The sequence below is a fragment of the Acinonyx jubatus genome, chromosome B1, assembly GCF_027475565.1.
Source record: "Acinonyx jubatus isolate Ajub_Pintada_27869175 chromosome B1, VMU_Ajub_asm_v1.0, whole genome shotgun sequence".
In the NCBI taxonomy this organism is placed as follows: Eukaryota; Metazoa; Chordata; class Mammalia; order Carnivora; family Felidae; genus Acinonyx; species Acinonyx jubatus.
The window spans coordinates 2,845,644-2,861,767 of record NC_069382.1 but is presented as its reverse complement, the minus strand read 5'-3'; the positions used below and the strand labels follow the sequence as shown (position 1 = coordinate 2,861,767).

At 41.4% G+C, this 16,124-nt stretch overlaps 1 protein-coding gene across 3 annotated transcripts in view; it reads left to right on the top strand.

Moving 5' to 3' along the window:
- Positions 1-16,124, top strand: part of CSMD1 (CUB and Sushi multiple domains 1) — a 1,996,605-nt gene that overhangs the window by 1,444,153 nt on the left and 536,328 nt on the right. For all 3 annotated transcript variants that reach the window (XM_027049973.2, XM_027049974.2, XM_053217751.1), the window contains one exon: positions 4,047-4,168. In XM_027049973.2, the coding sequence (XP_026905774.1) occupies positions 4,047-4,168 (122 nt within the window). The remainder of the gene's footprint in view (positions 1-4,046; positions 4,169-16,124) is intronic.

Sequence of the window (16,124 nt, the reverse complement as noted above, 5' to 3'; positions counted from 1 at the left end):
CTCCCGTTCTCCCTTCCTGCCCGGCAGGCTGGCCCCTCCCGCGTGCTCTTGCCGAACCTGACCTCGGGTGGGTGGCCAGGGCCAGACACGCACTGACTGACTGCCCTCGTGGCTCTGTGCCGAATGATGCTCAACCGTCAGACGCATGTCAGTGGAGCTCTTAGTCCTGGTTCCTCTCTCGTCCCTCGGGCTGCCCTGTGTTCCTTAGCTCTTCTCCTTCTTCCCCAAGATTAGGTTTCTAACAGAAATTAGAGATGCGGCGGATATGAAGGAAAGTCGCGTTCAGATGCTTGAGGCTGACGAGGAGGAAGACGCGGAATGTGACATGGCTGGCGGGGAGGCTTTGCTCTAAAATTCAGGGTTTTAGGTGCTCCTGGGGGGCTCTGACTCTCAGTTTCGGCTCGGGTCATGATCTCACAGTTTGTGAGTTCAGGCCCTGGGTCGGGCTCTGTGCTGACAGCTCAGAGCCTGTTTGGGATTCTCTCTCTCTGTCTGCCCCTCCCCTGCTTGCTTGCTCTCTCTCTCTCAAAATAAGTAAACGAACAAACAAACAAACTTAAAATCTAGGGATCTGGCCGTTTCCTATAAGCCTGCCCCAGAACCACAGAACGGAAAGAATGCCCCAGGTGACGGACTCTGCCTGCGGGAGATTCAGAAGATCACATCCAGACCGCACGGCAAACACCACAAGCGCCTGGATAATAAGACCCAGAAATCATGGCAGCTCAGAACACATTAGTATTATTCTGTGAAGATTCTGCGCGTAAACGGTTGAACTTCGAGTGGTCGCCAGTAGAAAGTCTGGGATTATCTGGGATTCGTAGAAGAACGTTGGTACAGAAAGCAGCACCCAGTGACTCCTCATTGGTGTGAAGATGGTGGTACCATCGCTTGGTGAAGAAGCTGATGATAAGGATGGGGAAGAGTTGGAAGAGCAAAGACTGAGGTCCTGACTGAAGTTTTTAACAGTTTCCAAAGGAGAGGATTATAATTAAATAATTATAACTAGATCATATTATTTAAGGTCATTACCCTTGTTTAAAAACTACAGCAAGTATTCGCGAGGGGGTGGCAAATTATCAAATGCTAGGAATTGTTCTAATTATTAAAGTAATATAGTGGTTAAAACAGAGAAAAATCCCCGTCCTGAATTGTCCACATATTTCTTTTCTGCTGATTATGTTAATGGCTTGATTGAAAGAATGGGTAAAAAAATAGTTAAAAGTAATGGATTAGAAAAATGTATTGCAAAAATAGAGATATATTTCTACGACAAAAAGAAAAAAATTATTTTGTGAATTAATTTGACAATTTCTGATGAAAAAGATCTCCGAAGAGACTGGATTCATAACTCACTCTATGTGAAACACAGTCCTAAATAGGCATGAAAATGTGAGAAATGTACTGCTTTCCTATAAATACTTTGCTAATAGTTATCTCACTAAAATATATAATCGCTAAAAGTCCTATTTCCCCCAGCAAGGGTAAGATGAATTGCACAGAGAGCTGCTAGGCAATTTGAATAAGTCAAGTTAAGGGTCAAGCTTCAAAGCAGACACGCGGGATATAAGGCCGTTGATGGAATGTCAGATTTGGTGAACTTTCCAGCAGAGTGACAGCTGGGGCTAATGACTGGATGGGCGCAAATTGTCGGTGGGAATGTAGCAATTAGTCCCCGACTGCACTCCTTCACTCTTCTGATGTTTTTCTGAAGTTTGATATACTTAGAATGGCACTTTGGCAATATTAATTCAAAAGTAAGTCAAAAAATATTTATCGTGCAATGTGACGTTATGCTCATAGCAGCTTTTCAGTGTGAAATTTAACAAAGAACGAGCCTGTAACCCAAAGGCATTGTAAATCGAAATGTATTGATGATAACTTTTCTTCTAAGATTTTCTCATGCATACTGCTAACAGGGCGCTTTAGGAAACTTTTGCATCTGAAGCTCACGGTCCTTTCTGAGAACATGTTCCTAAAAATAGATTCTGTTGTGTATAGAGGTGGGTGTGTTTGTGTGCAGTTAGCTCTCCATTGGAGGACCTACTGGATTTTGAAAACCAGATCATCTTTTATGGATCTTTTTTTAAGAAATCTTGTCCATTTTCAGAGTTAATGCCAATATTTTAAACATTGATTTCCCTGTGTTTTTGTTAATCACCGTATAGTAGATTAATTCTTAGCTAATCATTTTCATAGTAAGTATTGAACGACTGAAGAGTTGTCTACTCTCACCACATTTTTATATGTCAGCAACTATAGACACTGGCTGTGGTGCTGATGATAAGGGAAGGATGCCCTCCCAAGGTCAAGAAATTCACGGCCTTGTAGGACACATAGATCTGTAAACGAATCATTACAATAAAGAACTATTATTGGGAATATGTATGAATTTTGTTATTGTTACGTCCATATAAATGGACAAGGAGTATATATTCCTGGGGGCAGTTAGGAACAGCTCAGTTGCATGGTTTCCCCTGACTTGTCCGCTGTAAGATGGCCCTTGGAAGTCAGAATCCTGCCCAGTTAATTCTGTGACTGTGTCTCCCAGAATAATGCCGGATCCGGAGCGGGTGCTCAGCCAAGAAAAAGAACAAAGGCAAGACGGGTCACGATTAGGATTAATCTTTTATTGGGTGACAGTTTAATTGGTTTGTGTGATACGAAACCTTAGGAAAATGAACTCACGCTTCTCTTACATTATTTCTTGTGAAATTAGTTTCTCTGCTCTTTTTTGCAAACCCAGTTTAAATTACTTTTTTAATGTTTACTTCTTTTTAAGAGATGATGGGGGTAGAGGCAAAGAGAGAGAGGAACAGAGGATCTGAAGTGGGCTCAGAGCTGGTACCAGTGAGCCTGATGTGGGACTCAGACTCATGTGAGATCGTGACCTGAGCCAAATTTGGACGCTCAACCGACTGAGCCACTCAGGCGATGCCCCCCCCCCCCCCCGCCCAGTTTATATTATTATGTTAAGACTGGATTGCATTTCAAGCCCACATTTGATTTCTAAAAATTATGTGCCAATTTTTTTTAAAAAACTCCTTTCTTAAAATGGAAGTCAGTTGAAATAGATATATTTTAAAAATTTTTAATGTTTATTTATTTATTTTGAGAGAGAGAGAGAATGAACATGAGTAGGACTGGGGTAGAGACAGAGGGAGAAGGAGAACACGGAAGAGGGGCAGAGAGAGAGGGAGAGAGAGAGAATCCCAAGCAGGCTCCACGCTGTCAGCCCAATGCAGGGCTCAAACTCACAGACTATGAGATCATGACCTGAGCCAAAATCAGGAGTCAGACGCTTCACTAACTGAGTCCATCCAGGCAACCCCTGAAATAGTTTTTTATATTAAAACCTCAGTAATATCTGTTAGGTTATGTCATTTCTGTAGTTTGCTGGGTGGGTCTTTCAATGTAAGGTCGTTTCTTTCCCCTTCTAGAGCCACCATTTCTATTTTCTTTCTTTAAATTGTCAACTACATTTTAATCTCCTGCTTGCCCTGTGCTGTAAGGAAATTTGTATAGTTGATTGTAGAGTAGAGTCTAAAGCTTGGAAGAGACTTTGGAGATGACCTGTGGTACCATCCGTGTTTAGAGTGGAAAGGACGAAGTTGTCATACCGTGTGGGGTGTGGTGGGGGCGGCAGGGAGGGTCTCTGGAGCACCCCTGCACTGCACTTTCCCCTCTGTCTTACTGCGTCCGTGTGCAGCCAGAGGTATGTACGACTGTGTCTGAGTCAGACTGGGATTTGGGTGGGCTGATTTGATCTGATTTGGCATCATCCATGGCGATATCAGCGACAAGGTCACTCTTGTAACTCGTGAATGGTAACGCATTGGAAAATTTAATAAAGAGCTCGGGTTGGACGTTGCCGAAGTCAGACAAGGATCCCCATGGCTGAGCACACTGCACTTGCCCACTTGAGTTCTTGAACCGCTTTTTATCATAATCAGTGAATAACTAATCTGATGTTTCATGTGCCTAGTTTGTCTTCACCACACACATAAAATGCTGAAGAAAGTAACACCATGTCTATGTATTTCTAGCTAGAACATGTGGATCAAATCTGCGTGGACCCAGCGGCATCATCACCTCCCCTAATTACCCGGTTCAGTATGAAGACAACGCTCACTGTGTGTGGGTCATTACCACAACTGACCCGGACAAGGTAAGGCCTCCCCCGTCCCCTCGGCTCGCCGATGCTGTCAGTGCTCTGACTCGGACGGTGTTCAAGATCCACAGCCCTGTGAATGTGGGGCGCCCTTGCACTTTGCTGTTTGAATAGAAAGGCTCACGTTGCCTCCTGAGTACATATATCCACAGTTAGTGGGAAAAAGTCTAGGACTCAAACAGAAGGGGAGTTTTCCTCATTTGGTTGCCTCCTCCTGGTTCTGAAGGTTGGTCTATGTTCTCCACCCCCTGCCCCAGTTTTGTTGAGGTGTAATTGACATATAACATTAGGGTGTATAATATAATCATTCGATATATGTATATTTGGCAAAACAGTTAACATTCATCATCTCACATAGTTACCAATTTATTTTCTAGTGGTAAGAACTTTTAAGACCTATTCTGTTAGCAACTCTCAAGGATACAGTATAGTCCCTCTGAATGTAATGGAATATGCTGGAATCAAGAATGGCTTTAGGGGGGCATGGTGAAGCCCTTACCAGAATGACAGTGTGGTCCAGCCTCCCTTCCGGCACCCCCCGCCCCACCAGGGGCACCTACCCTACATCTGCGTTTCCTGCACCATTGTTAATAACGACCTTCTTTTATTCTCCAGATCGGTTCAGTTTGGAATAATATAAATATATAAATTCTCCCCACCTTGAATCAGGGAAAGGGCCTCAGGAACCAGTTTTTTTTTTTTTTTCTTATGGGAAGAGATAATGAGTTTGGTTTGGGGCATAATGAGAGCGAGGCGCCTGCTGTATTTCATTCAAGCGGATATGACTGATAGCAGCAAATGTGGCATTCACAAGTGCGTTTTCTGCTGCCGAGATCTGGGATATGCATGATGTCATGTGGAGAAGCCAATAGAGACAGAGAGTCATGCTGATGGCGTATTTTTCTCTGGTGTCCGTGGGAGGGGGACTGGGGCTCCGCTGTAAGGAGTGAGAGGAGTTTTGCAGTTCTGAGTGTCAGGCAAAGAGCTGTAAAGTGTGGAAGTCCTTTGTGTGGAAGGAGCAGGAGAGCCCTGCTGTGGTGATAGGTCAGGCAGTGGCTGCAAGCTGAATCTTCAGTAAATCTGAGTAGCACCCGTACGGTATTCCAAAATTCATTTAGTTCCAGATTGCATATAAATAATCATGAATATTTTTTATACTACAGGTGCACCTACATATCTGAGTTTCTCTCTTTCCCTCACATACTAGAATAACTGAGATCTCTATCTAGAAGGAAGCTTAGACTTCCTATTGTCTGTACCCTTCACCCCACAGTCAAGAAACCGCGATCCGGGGTATGTAAACTACTTGTTAAAGGTTTCCCGGCTATTTTGCTCCTACGGAAGGAGGAGAACATGTGTCTTACTGCACTGTGAAGGCACTTCATTAGCTCTCTTTGTTAGAAGACTCATTTATTTCTGCAGCTCCGTGTTCCATTATCACTGTGAGGGGTGCCACGAGGAAACGAAATAATAGGTTATTCAGTGTGTCAATAGGATGTTTGGGGCTGTAGGTATGAGAAAAAGTGTTTAAGAAACATTATTTCACCTAACAAAAGGGGAGAGCCAGTGAGAGTCCAGATTTAATTCAGGAGCTCAGGAACACCTTTGAGGATTTATGTGTCTCGCCTCTTTTCTGCTCCACCATCCAGGGCAGTAATGATGCCTGCCCCACCTCAGGTCACAAGATGGCTGTGGCGTAATCATGTTCGCTGAAGAAATGAGCCATGTCTTTCTAAAACATGGAAGGGATTTTCTAGAATGTCCCTAGTGGATTTCCCTTCAGGTTCACCTGAGTCGAATGCCCATCTTCTAGCTCCTAGGGAGCCTGAGGAAACAACCATCTGGAAGGCAGAAGGCAGGGCTGAGGATTATGGGAAACCAGTTTTGTCTACCACATGTACACAAGCAAAGTGTTGAAGAAAGAGATTTGGGTTCTCATCAGGTTCCTATTTTGTTTCTGGCACTTCAGATCCCATTATTTTCCTGTTTTGCCAGACTCCAGCAGGCTCACGTTTGATGAAATGCATGAGGTGTGTTCTTTGAGGATGTTTCAACATGGCCAAACTGCAAAATGATAAATGAAATAACGGACATATGCCATTTGGATTTACATAGTTCTTTCATTTTAGGGGTTTTGCTTTCCCAACTCATCTTTATGTGCATTCACATAGATTTTTCTAATGATCTTGTATAAATTTGGTTGACTGTAAATGCTCAACAGTTAAATTACATTTCAGGAATCTTGTGTTATATCGCTTCAGTAAATTCTTTGCCTTTCTTTGTTTATTTTGGTGAAATGTTCACAGAAGAAACAGGACATTCCAGGTTGATGCACTCGTGCACACCAGTACTCTTGCTAGAGCACCACTTAGACACCTGAAGGCATCTCAATTAAGCAGAATTACTATCCAAATTAAGAAGCAGTCATTGCCATTAAGTATAATTAGGCTTAATTTGATTCCTTGGGAGACATTCCAAATAAGGGGGTTTCCCGATTAAGCACATGGTGACGAAGGTATATTACATATTGAGCATAAGAGAGGAGAATGGTTATATAAAGATTCCCAGACAGACTCTTGCTAGAAGCATTAGAGAGAGTCCTAGATAAGAAGTGTTGGTGTACTCAATCTGTACATTTGACGTGACTTGCAAACCTTTGAGAAATAAGGTGGAATAGAAAACAAAAATCAGTTTCTAATGTCACTTAGAGATTAGTTGATAAACTCCTCTTTTGTTGAAACATTAATCTCCTCTTAATGATTTAGTCTTTCCTGGTCTTATATTTGCTCTCACTGTTATATAACCAAGTGACATGTGTCAATTTATGCGAGGCATTAACATAAAATTGCTTATACAAGATAATTATCATAGGAAGCTCAGTGGCTAGTAGCAATGAATATTATAATTTGTCATATTGTGTAATATCATCTTAAAAAGAATATGAGAAACATATTTATAAATACACACACACACACACACACACACATATGGACACCTGAGTGACTCAGTCCATTCAGCATCCAACTTTAGGTCATGATCTCATGGTTCGTGAGTTCAAGCCCCATGTCGGGCTTTGCTCTGATGGTGTGGAACCTGCCTGGGATTCTCTCTCTCTCTCCCCCTCTCTCTCTACCCTGCCCCTGCTCACACGCTCTCTATCAAAAATAAATAAACACTTTAAAAAATTTAAAAAAAATATGTAATTTTTAAAATTATATTAAGGTGATGTATGTTATTATTGAATATATAACATATTAACATATTACTCACTATATATTAAATAATATATTAACTATAACTAATAATTATAAAACAGTTTAATACATATGTATATATATTTTAGGAGACCCTGTTATGTAATGTGTTCCAGGTAGAAATTAAAAAGAAATTTTCCTCAAGATTCAATTTAGCAGAGAAGCAGATTTCTAAACAGCCAAGTACAACTGCTCCCGCCATACTAATCTAGTAAAAATCCAATAAAAATGAATTCAATAAGGAGATACTTATTTAACATAGATCCTTGTATATGCATTCAACAACTCAGCTTTCTCAGATAAAACTTGTGACAAGTTGTGTGACCAAATTCTTGAGAAAGTCATATATGGTTGATGAGTTATAGATAAGAGGAATTACCAGCAAATGCTCTCAAAAGTTCATCCCTGTGGTTTCCATTGGGAAGGTGAAGGGCAGACAGCTTTCCCTGGAAGCTTTGCACGGACACAGGCGGCATATGTCTGTGTATGCATATGTATACATGTACTTACATACACAGATTTATATCTCAAATGTGCTTCATGGCGACATAATTTTAGTACCTGATTTTAAGTTGATCTCCTTGGAAAGCATTTTGTTACTGTTAAACTCCTTGAGGATTTCAATGATTGTAAGCATTTGAACTTTGTCTGTTCAGGCTTCTAAGACAAAATACCGCAGATGGGGTAGCTTAGAAACAAAGAGTTCCAGAAGCTGACAGTCCGAGATCTGGGTGCCAACATGTGAATACCCTTGTACGGAACATGGCATCAGTGTGAAGCACCTAGAACACTGTCTGCCCAGTGCTCCGTGCCTCCCCTCCCCCCCTGTCCTTCCTCCTCCCCCTCCTCCTCCCCCTCCTCCCTCCCCTCCTCCTCTCCCTCCTACTCTTCCTCCCTCCCCCTCCTCCCCCTCCACGCCCTCCCTCCCTCCCTCCTCCTCCTCCTCCCTCCTCCCTCCTCCTCCCTCCCTCCTCCTCCCCCTCCTCCTCCCCCTCCTCCTTCCTATTCTTCCTCCCTCTCCCTCCTCCTCCCTCCTCTCCCACTTCCCCCTCCTCCCTGCCTTCCTCCTCATCCTCCTTTTCTTCTTCTCCATTGCTATTATTAATGACTACATTTAAAGAGCTGTAAATCAGACCCTGAAGGACAGGTAAAGGGTTTAAGTTTTGTGCTAATGACAGTGAGTGTCAAGAAACAGAGGAAAAGAATGGCATTGCCATGTATATGTCTCAGGTCACTCTGTCAAGAGTCAGGTGGGCACAGTTGAAGGACTCACGATTGGAAGCAGAAGACATCAGGGTTTTGGTACAATTGTGAAAGATCATATGAGCCTCCATTGGGACAGTGGTGTCAGGATTGGAGAAGAGGAGATGAATTTGAGAGGAATTTAGGGACTAGGTAATTAGATACAGCGATTTACACATTTATATCACACCTTCTATTAAATGCACAACTCGTACTATCCAAAGAAAAAATAAGAAGTCTTGTTTTAAACTTAACGCTTGTAAGAAAGTACAACCGTGTGTTAGACTTCTTTTCGGGGAGGGAGCATTAAGTTTTATTACTCAGGTTTTTTTTACATAATGTGAAATAAATTCATACAGACGTAGAAAAGGCATTCATTTGCATTCAAATTATTTCAAAGTTAAGGTAGAACGAAATATTTCACCTAACAGTTTGTGGTGTTTTGAAATGGAGTTTGAATGGATCCAGTTCCATAGATTGTATTGACCCATCGGGGATTCCCAGACTGGTGGAGAGACCGTGAGACACATGATTATCTGCTGTAATACTGTGCCAAGCGTCCCCGTCGGTTCTGTCACAGACGCCTTCCCAGCCCAGAGCCATGATGGGCTCTATTTAATGGCTCCATTCCGTTGTCTTCTGTGTCACTGAGCTCCTGTGGAGAAAGTCACGTGCCGTGCCAGCTTCCCTTCGTGGCACACGAGGTGCCCCCTTAGTTCTTGCTGGCCATCGTCATTAATCTTGATACGGATTCGTCGTTCCCTCCTTGTCCCCTCTCCAATATGTTCGTCTCTCTGCGGCAGCCCTTTTATCGCCAGCACCGTCCCCATCAGCACTGCTTAATAAGCGTATCCTGTTTAGGAACAGAGTTTGGCTCTTTCCTTCTCGACTCTGTGTAGGCGCCGTTCCTGGCATCTTTTCTGTCCTGCCACACGGGAGCCTGCCTTCCACGATTGCCGCTAACAGGTTTTTCCGCCACACTCCAACTACTGCCTTGTTAACCGAATTTAGTTATTTTTGTCATCTCTTCTGAGTTCTCCAAAATAAAATAGAAGACGGGGTCCATGCTTTTGATTTGCTTGCATTTTAAGTCAAAAATGAATTACAAACACACACAGACACACACACACACGTGTATAAATACATATACACACGTGATGGAGACAGCATTTTTTTAGAGACAGCATTTTTAGAAAGACTGACCTGTTAGTAGTGTGCAGACCACATTAAAAAGTTAAAAAGTAAAACAAAGCAAAAACAAACAAAAAACACTGCAGAGGTGTAGACAGATGATCTACAACGTTTTATTTGGTGTGAGTGATGATGGTCTCGGCTGGGATAGTGATTATTTATAGAAATGGAGAAGAACAAAATATCCAAGTAACACTACTGTGAGAAAAGTACACAGATTTACTGATTTTTTTTTGAATAAAAGTGGCTTTAGTGGAGGAGACTTTAATAATTGTATGTCCAGAATCTGGAAAGGATGAATCTTCATCCTCATGACAGAAAGGTGGAAAAGTTTTTTTTTTTGTTTGTTTCTGCTTTTTTTTCTATGAGTAGTATGGGCGCGTGTGTGTGTGTGTGTTATTGTAAAAAGAGGCAGAAATAGTTTTTTCTCCCACTTAGGTTTATGTGTCTTAGAAGTAGTCACTGTTTTTCGTCACCTTTTGCCCTTTAATATGTTTTAAGTACTTATTTCCTGCATTAAAACACATTTCCTTTTGCATTTTTCTTCTTTTCAGTGCTTTTCTTATTTAAACACATTAATAATTACACAAGTAGGGAAAGCAATACAAAACTTACCCATTCAGTGTATTTTTGAGCCACACACTCTTGATGATTGGTAAAGAGTGGTCAACAGAGCAGCTACAATCTCTGCTGGCATGGAGGTGCCACTGCAGAAGGAAGAGAGAGGAAAACCACCCATGAACTAGGTGAAGTCACATAAAGGAGGCACACAGCAAGCAGTTCCTTGCAGGGATGCGGGACCTGTGACGGCACACTGATTTCCATCAAAGCGCACCTTGCGAGAAAGTTGCTGTTGTCATGAGAACACTCAGAACTAATAGAACTGTCTAGTTAATTGTTGCTACCATCCTTCCAGCTCATTTCTCTTTTTCTCTGGCCTCTCTTTACTTCCTTTCCTTCTCCCAATCACTTGAAGAGATGTTTAAAATTTGGGGATGGTCTCTCCCCACACACATGATTGTGGGGTCATATAGGGCAGTGGAAAGGTGTAAGGAGAACCAGGTATGTTACTTAAAGCCCCAGGTTCCAGCCTTTGCCCGTTTCCTAGCTGTGTGGTTTCAAAAAGACATAAAGTCTCTCTGTCAGTTGCCTCATTTGCCGCATAATCTGAATACTGATAATACTATGTATACAAACTAATGGTATTTCTCCATTTGTCAGATGAATGTGCATATATGGGAATACCTCTAAGTTATTAATGCTACTGCTACAATTATAGGATCGCCTCCCAGTCTCTTCTCCGTACGTGGAGTTTCTTTGCATTCCATTGCTTGGAGGACTCTCTTCTCTGATGGGAGTGATCAGTCATGTAATCAACTTACCTGAACATAGTACTGCAAGTCCAGAAAGCCCAGGGCATTTCTGGGGCATCATAATAGCATTTGGTGTAGAGAGATACAGAGAAGATTCGTTCTCTCTTGCTCAGCAGTCTGTTGCCCCTCCTAGAGCCTTTCTCTGAGTTCATCTTGTCATGCAATCCAGAAAACAACCTTTATCCTAGACTCATTTCCTCCTCTGTCACCTCTAGTTGAGCATCTTTCCTTCACGCCAAGACCTTCTGGATACACTCTCCCTTTTCCACTAGTGACTCTTCTAGGTCAGCCACTTCTGTCAGCGTGCACCATGTATTGCTGTGAGATAGCCCAGCTGTTTGTCGTATTCTGTTCTCCACCGTCCTAATTTATCTTCCACAATAAATGGGAAATATCTTTTCTAAAAACTAAATATGTGTATAAATGTGCATGTAATAAAACAAATACATGATCGCTGTTTTGCAAAATCAAATGACACAGATAACTAGAAAACAAAAACCAAAGGAACTAAGTATTTCAGTCCCAAAGATGAGCAGTGCTGACTTTCGGTGCATACTTTTTGTAAGACTTTTATCTCTATGTTTGTAATCACAAACACATATGCAAGAACATAGTTTTCCTTTATTTCCTTCCTCCTCCTTCCTCCTTTTTCTTCTTAATGACATCTTCTAATTTTAGATATGCCAAAATTTTACAGATCATTGTTACTTTATAATGCACTGCATATATATATATGTATATATATGTACATATATATGTATATACACACATATAATGCAAATATATAATATATATCCATATATAATTCATTTATAATGGATGCAGGATATATATCTATATATATCTATATCTATCTGTCTATATATATATTTCCATCCTAATGTAATTTGTATATGTAATTACATATATATATGTAATTTGCCATTTTTAATAGGTGCAGAGTATTTAATTCTATCAGCTTCTTCCTTTAAACAGGTCTTTAGACTGCACCATTCTCTGTCATTATGAACAGTGCTTCAACAGACATATTTATGTTCGCTGTCTTGGCCGCTATTTCAGTAGGTTAAAGTCCTTGAATTAGAATTATAGTAATAATTTACACACACTTATAATTTTGATGCTTATTGCCCAAATACTTACCCTGTGCTAAAAGTGTGCTCATGGAAACTCCCACCGCATTGTATAGATGTCTGCATTTCAACAACATTGAGAACAAAGGTAAAATATGACTCTGTTGTATTTCAGCATTATATCCTCAGTAATTTTCTATGGTCCATGGGAGAAAGTCCTTTTCGTAAGATCTTTCACGGCAGGGCAACTGACATCGCTCCACTCTCATTTTGTCACTTGTTCCTGCATGCTTAGTCCCCAGCCATGCTATTAAACTCTCGGATCTTGAAAAGTATTGTACTGCTGCAAGCTCATGCACCTGTTCATACACCCTGAACAAAAACCAGGTACTGGGGTGAAAATGCATGTTATTGAATGATTGAAGCAATATTTATCATCAGATTCATGGCAGAAATTCTATACTTTGTTGCAAACCGATGAACTAATTAATGGGTTGACCATATTCTTTATTATCTGAACCAAAACTCTTAAAGGATAATGTATTAATAATAAATCTGGAAACAGTCAAAAACTGTAACTATCCAAGTAAACCAGGACCTGTGTCACCCTGTGAAGGGACAAAGGGAAAAATATCCACAAGTAGAAGAAACTGTGTGTTATTTTCCCTTCTGTAGTTGTAAAAGGATTACTTCCATACTCCCAGAATTTCAACGGAAGGCAGGAGAAATGGTCAAATCTCCCAAAATACAGGACAAATTCCCCAAACAGTAATAGCGTTGTGTGACCAATTCCTAACTTGCTCAAAGCTACACAATTAAACATGTGTCTTTTTAAAATATTTTTTATTTGTTTATTTATTAACGGCACACAATGTAAAGGTACATCTTAGGAATTTTAAATGAAATGAAATAAGTTACTTAAATTACCTTCTGCAAGCAAGCCTCTGTCTGTCACATCTTTGAATTTACACTCTCTTGCACGGTTGAATGGCCTGTAGTGAGAACTAATAAATGATTTTTAATAAATGGCTGTAATTATGACCAAGCATTTACTGTTTTATATCACTGGGGAGGCAAAGAAGGTCGTGCCTTAATTGAAGTTTTTGTTTGTTTGTTTATTTTGAGAAAGAGAGACAGAGAGAGAGGGAGAGCATGAACAGGGGAGGTGCAGAGAGAGAGAGAGAGAGAGAGAGAGATCAAGAGTCCCAAGCAGGCTCTGCCCTGTCAGCACAGAGCCCGTTGTGGGGCTCGAGCTTATTAACCAGGAGACCATGACCTGAGCCAAAATCAAGATTCAGATGTTTAACCGACTGAGCCACCCAGATACACCTTTGTAAAAATGTATATATATATATAACTATTTGCAGGCCAACAGTGCTACAAATCTACATATTATTTGTGTCCTTAACAGCTGCATATTTTGTACAAATATGCTTCCAGATAAAGTATTATTTTCATCAGAACATGTATTGCATATAACACAAAAGGTACATTTGACACTATTAAGCTCAGTTGTGGTTAATATTTTGCAAGCAGTTGGCTTCCCCATATTGTGTTACATTGCACTTGCTGGTCTGTATTTTTGCCAATTACCCAGTGGTTCCTAACGAGGCGCAGACTTAAAAAGAGAATATTCCAGAGGTCTGGATACTGTGTTCTGCTTGCCTTCACAATTCTCTAAGTGATGACTTGATGTGTGTATTTGAAAGACCGTGTTAATGACCTGGTAATTGTTTTTGCTGGTTTGCACTGAAGTGTGAAGTGTGTTGATAACTGTCCCCTGGCATTGGAGGGGGAGCAGGGAGCCACACTGATTCTTACCCTGTGGCCATCTCTCCACAGTCAGATGCTGAACAGCTGTCCATAGAACGGAATAAATCTGTGAGGCGGAAGAGGGATGTAGCATCGTACCTTCCTTTTAAAGGTGCTTACAGTGGAGAAACACAATGATTACTATTTTCATAATAGGTGGCAGCTGGCCCCCATATGGCTTCATTGAAGTCAGTGAAGTCATTTTGAACTTACTTGCAATAGGAATTTTTTGTTGTTGAAAAAAAGGCTTATATTTCATATGACACGTTTTTTCAGATGACTGAACCAATGAGTTTATCTCACAGGATCGCTTCTAAATTCAACACCGTGAATGAAGCTGTTCTTAATGAAATATTTCATGTTTATAAAACCCACTTAGGACATTTGGGATTCTGAAGAGTTCCAATGTCTGGTGTCATCGGGTATGGTGAGAAGTCTTCTGTAAAGAGGGCAAATATGGAATAATATAGGTGTTTTTTTTAAGGGTTTTTTTTTTTTTTATTTTTGAGGGAGAGAGAGAAAGAGAGAGCAAGCAGAGGAGGGGCATAGGATTTGAAATGAGCTCTTTGCTGACAGCAGAAACCCTAATGTGGGGCTCTAACCCATCAACCATGAGATCATGACCTGAGCCGAAATCAAGAGCAGGATGCTTAACTGACCTAGCCACCCACACACCCCTAGAAGCAGTTTTAATACCACATTTGACTGATTTGCAGAGCCCTATATAGATACATGATCAAGATACTCAACCATATACATTTCATCTAGAAATGTATGACACCAAAGATCTGCATCTTGCTATACACACACACACACACACACACACACACACACACACACACACGTATATAAGCAATGTATATAAATAATCAAATGAATGAAAAAGGAAGGGAAAATTAAAATTATGATTGGCACATAATTGAAATAAAAAACCCTGACATTTGAATGACAAGTCCTCAAAAGTTACAAACAGAGAGGGAGGGAGGCAAACCATAGGAGACTCTTAAAAACTGAGACTAGATTGAGGATGGATGGGGGGTGGGAGGGAGGGGAAAGTGGGTGATGGGCAGTGCAGAGGGCACCTGTTGGGATGAGCACTGGGTGTCGTATGGAGACCAATTTGACAATAAGTTATATTTAAAAAAAAATTAAAAAGTCCTCAGGAGCAAGCATATATACACATACATAAATATTTTAAATTTATATGTAAAATGAGTGTCTCTTGATGCAGGGTTCAGGAAACTGAGTGACGGTTATGTAAAATCTTCAGCGAAGCAAGCTTTTACTAAGTTCTTTCAGATACGGAATTTTCACAGTGGAGCTCACGTATCAGCTGAAATCATTGGGCGCCCATACTTTGCCTGTGCCCTCTTGCCCTGCCCGAGCTCAGCCTGCCTCTGAATACCTTCCTTGGGGATGTGCCCTTGGGACTAGTTGGCTGAATCCTCAGGGATAACGTCTAGGCTGTGGTCTTCACTGATTGCACCCGATGTCTTGAGAATGAAGTGAAAACCTCCACGTAGCTCGGCACTGAGAAATTTACCAACTTCTCTCACTTGATTCTAGATCCCCAAACACACATCCCAGCCCAGTTAAGCAGCTCTGTTCCCTAACGCGCCCCTATTTTCCTCCTCCTGTGCAGACACATTTCTCTGCATTCTGCTGGGCCTTGTCCGGGCTTTGCTCACATTTCTCAATGCTTGTTGTGGCTTGTTCGTGGGCCCTGCAGCCCGATCCTGTCCACAGCTCTACGCAGGGCCTCCCTCAGCACTGCCTGCCTGCAGACCACTCTTCCTCAGCATCTGCCATGCCCCATGGCTCTTGTCATCACACAGAGGCGCTCAGGGTCCTTCCCCCAGTGGCACTTCCTGCCATTGATTTGTCTACCACTTGTTAGGAAAACACCGGCAGTGCAGAGTATGTTCTGCTCAAGGTATCATAGTAGTTGGTCGGCGTCCTGTTTTTTTCTGGTTACTCATGTAGAACTTTCAGTTTTCCTAGCCCTGGTTCT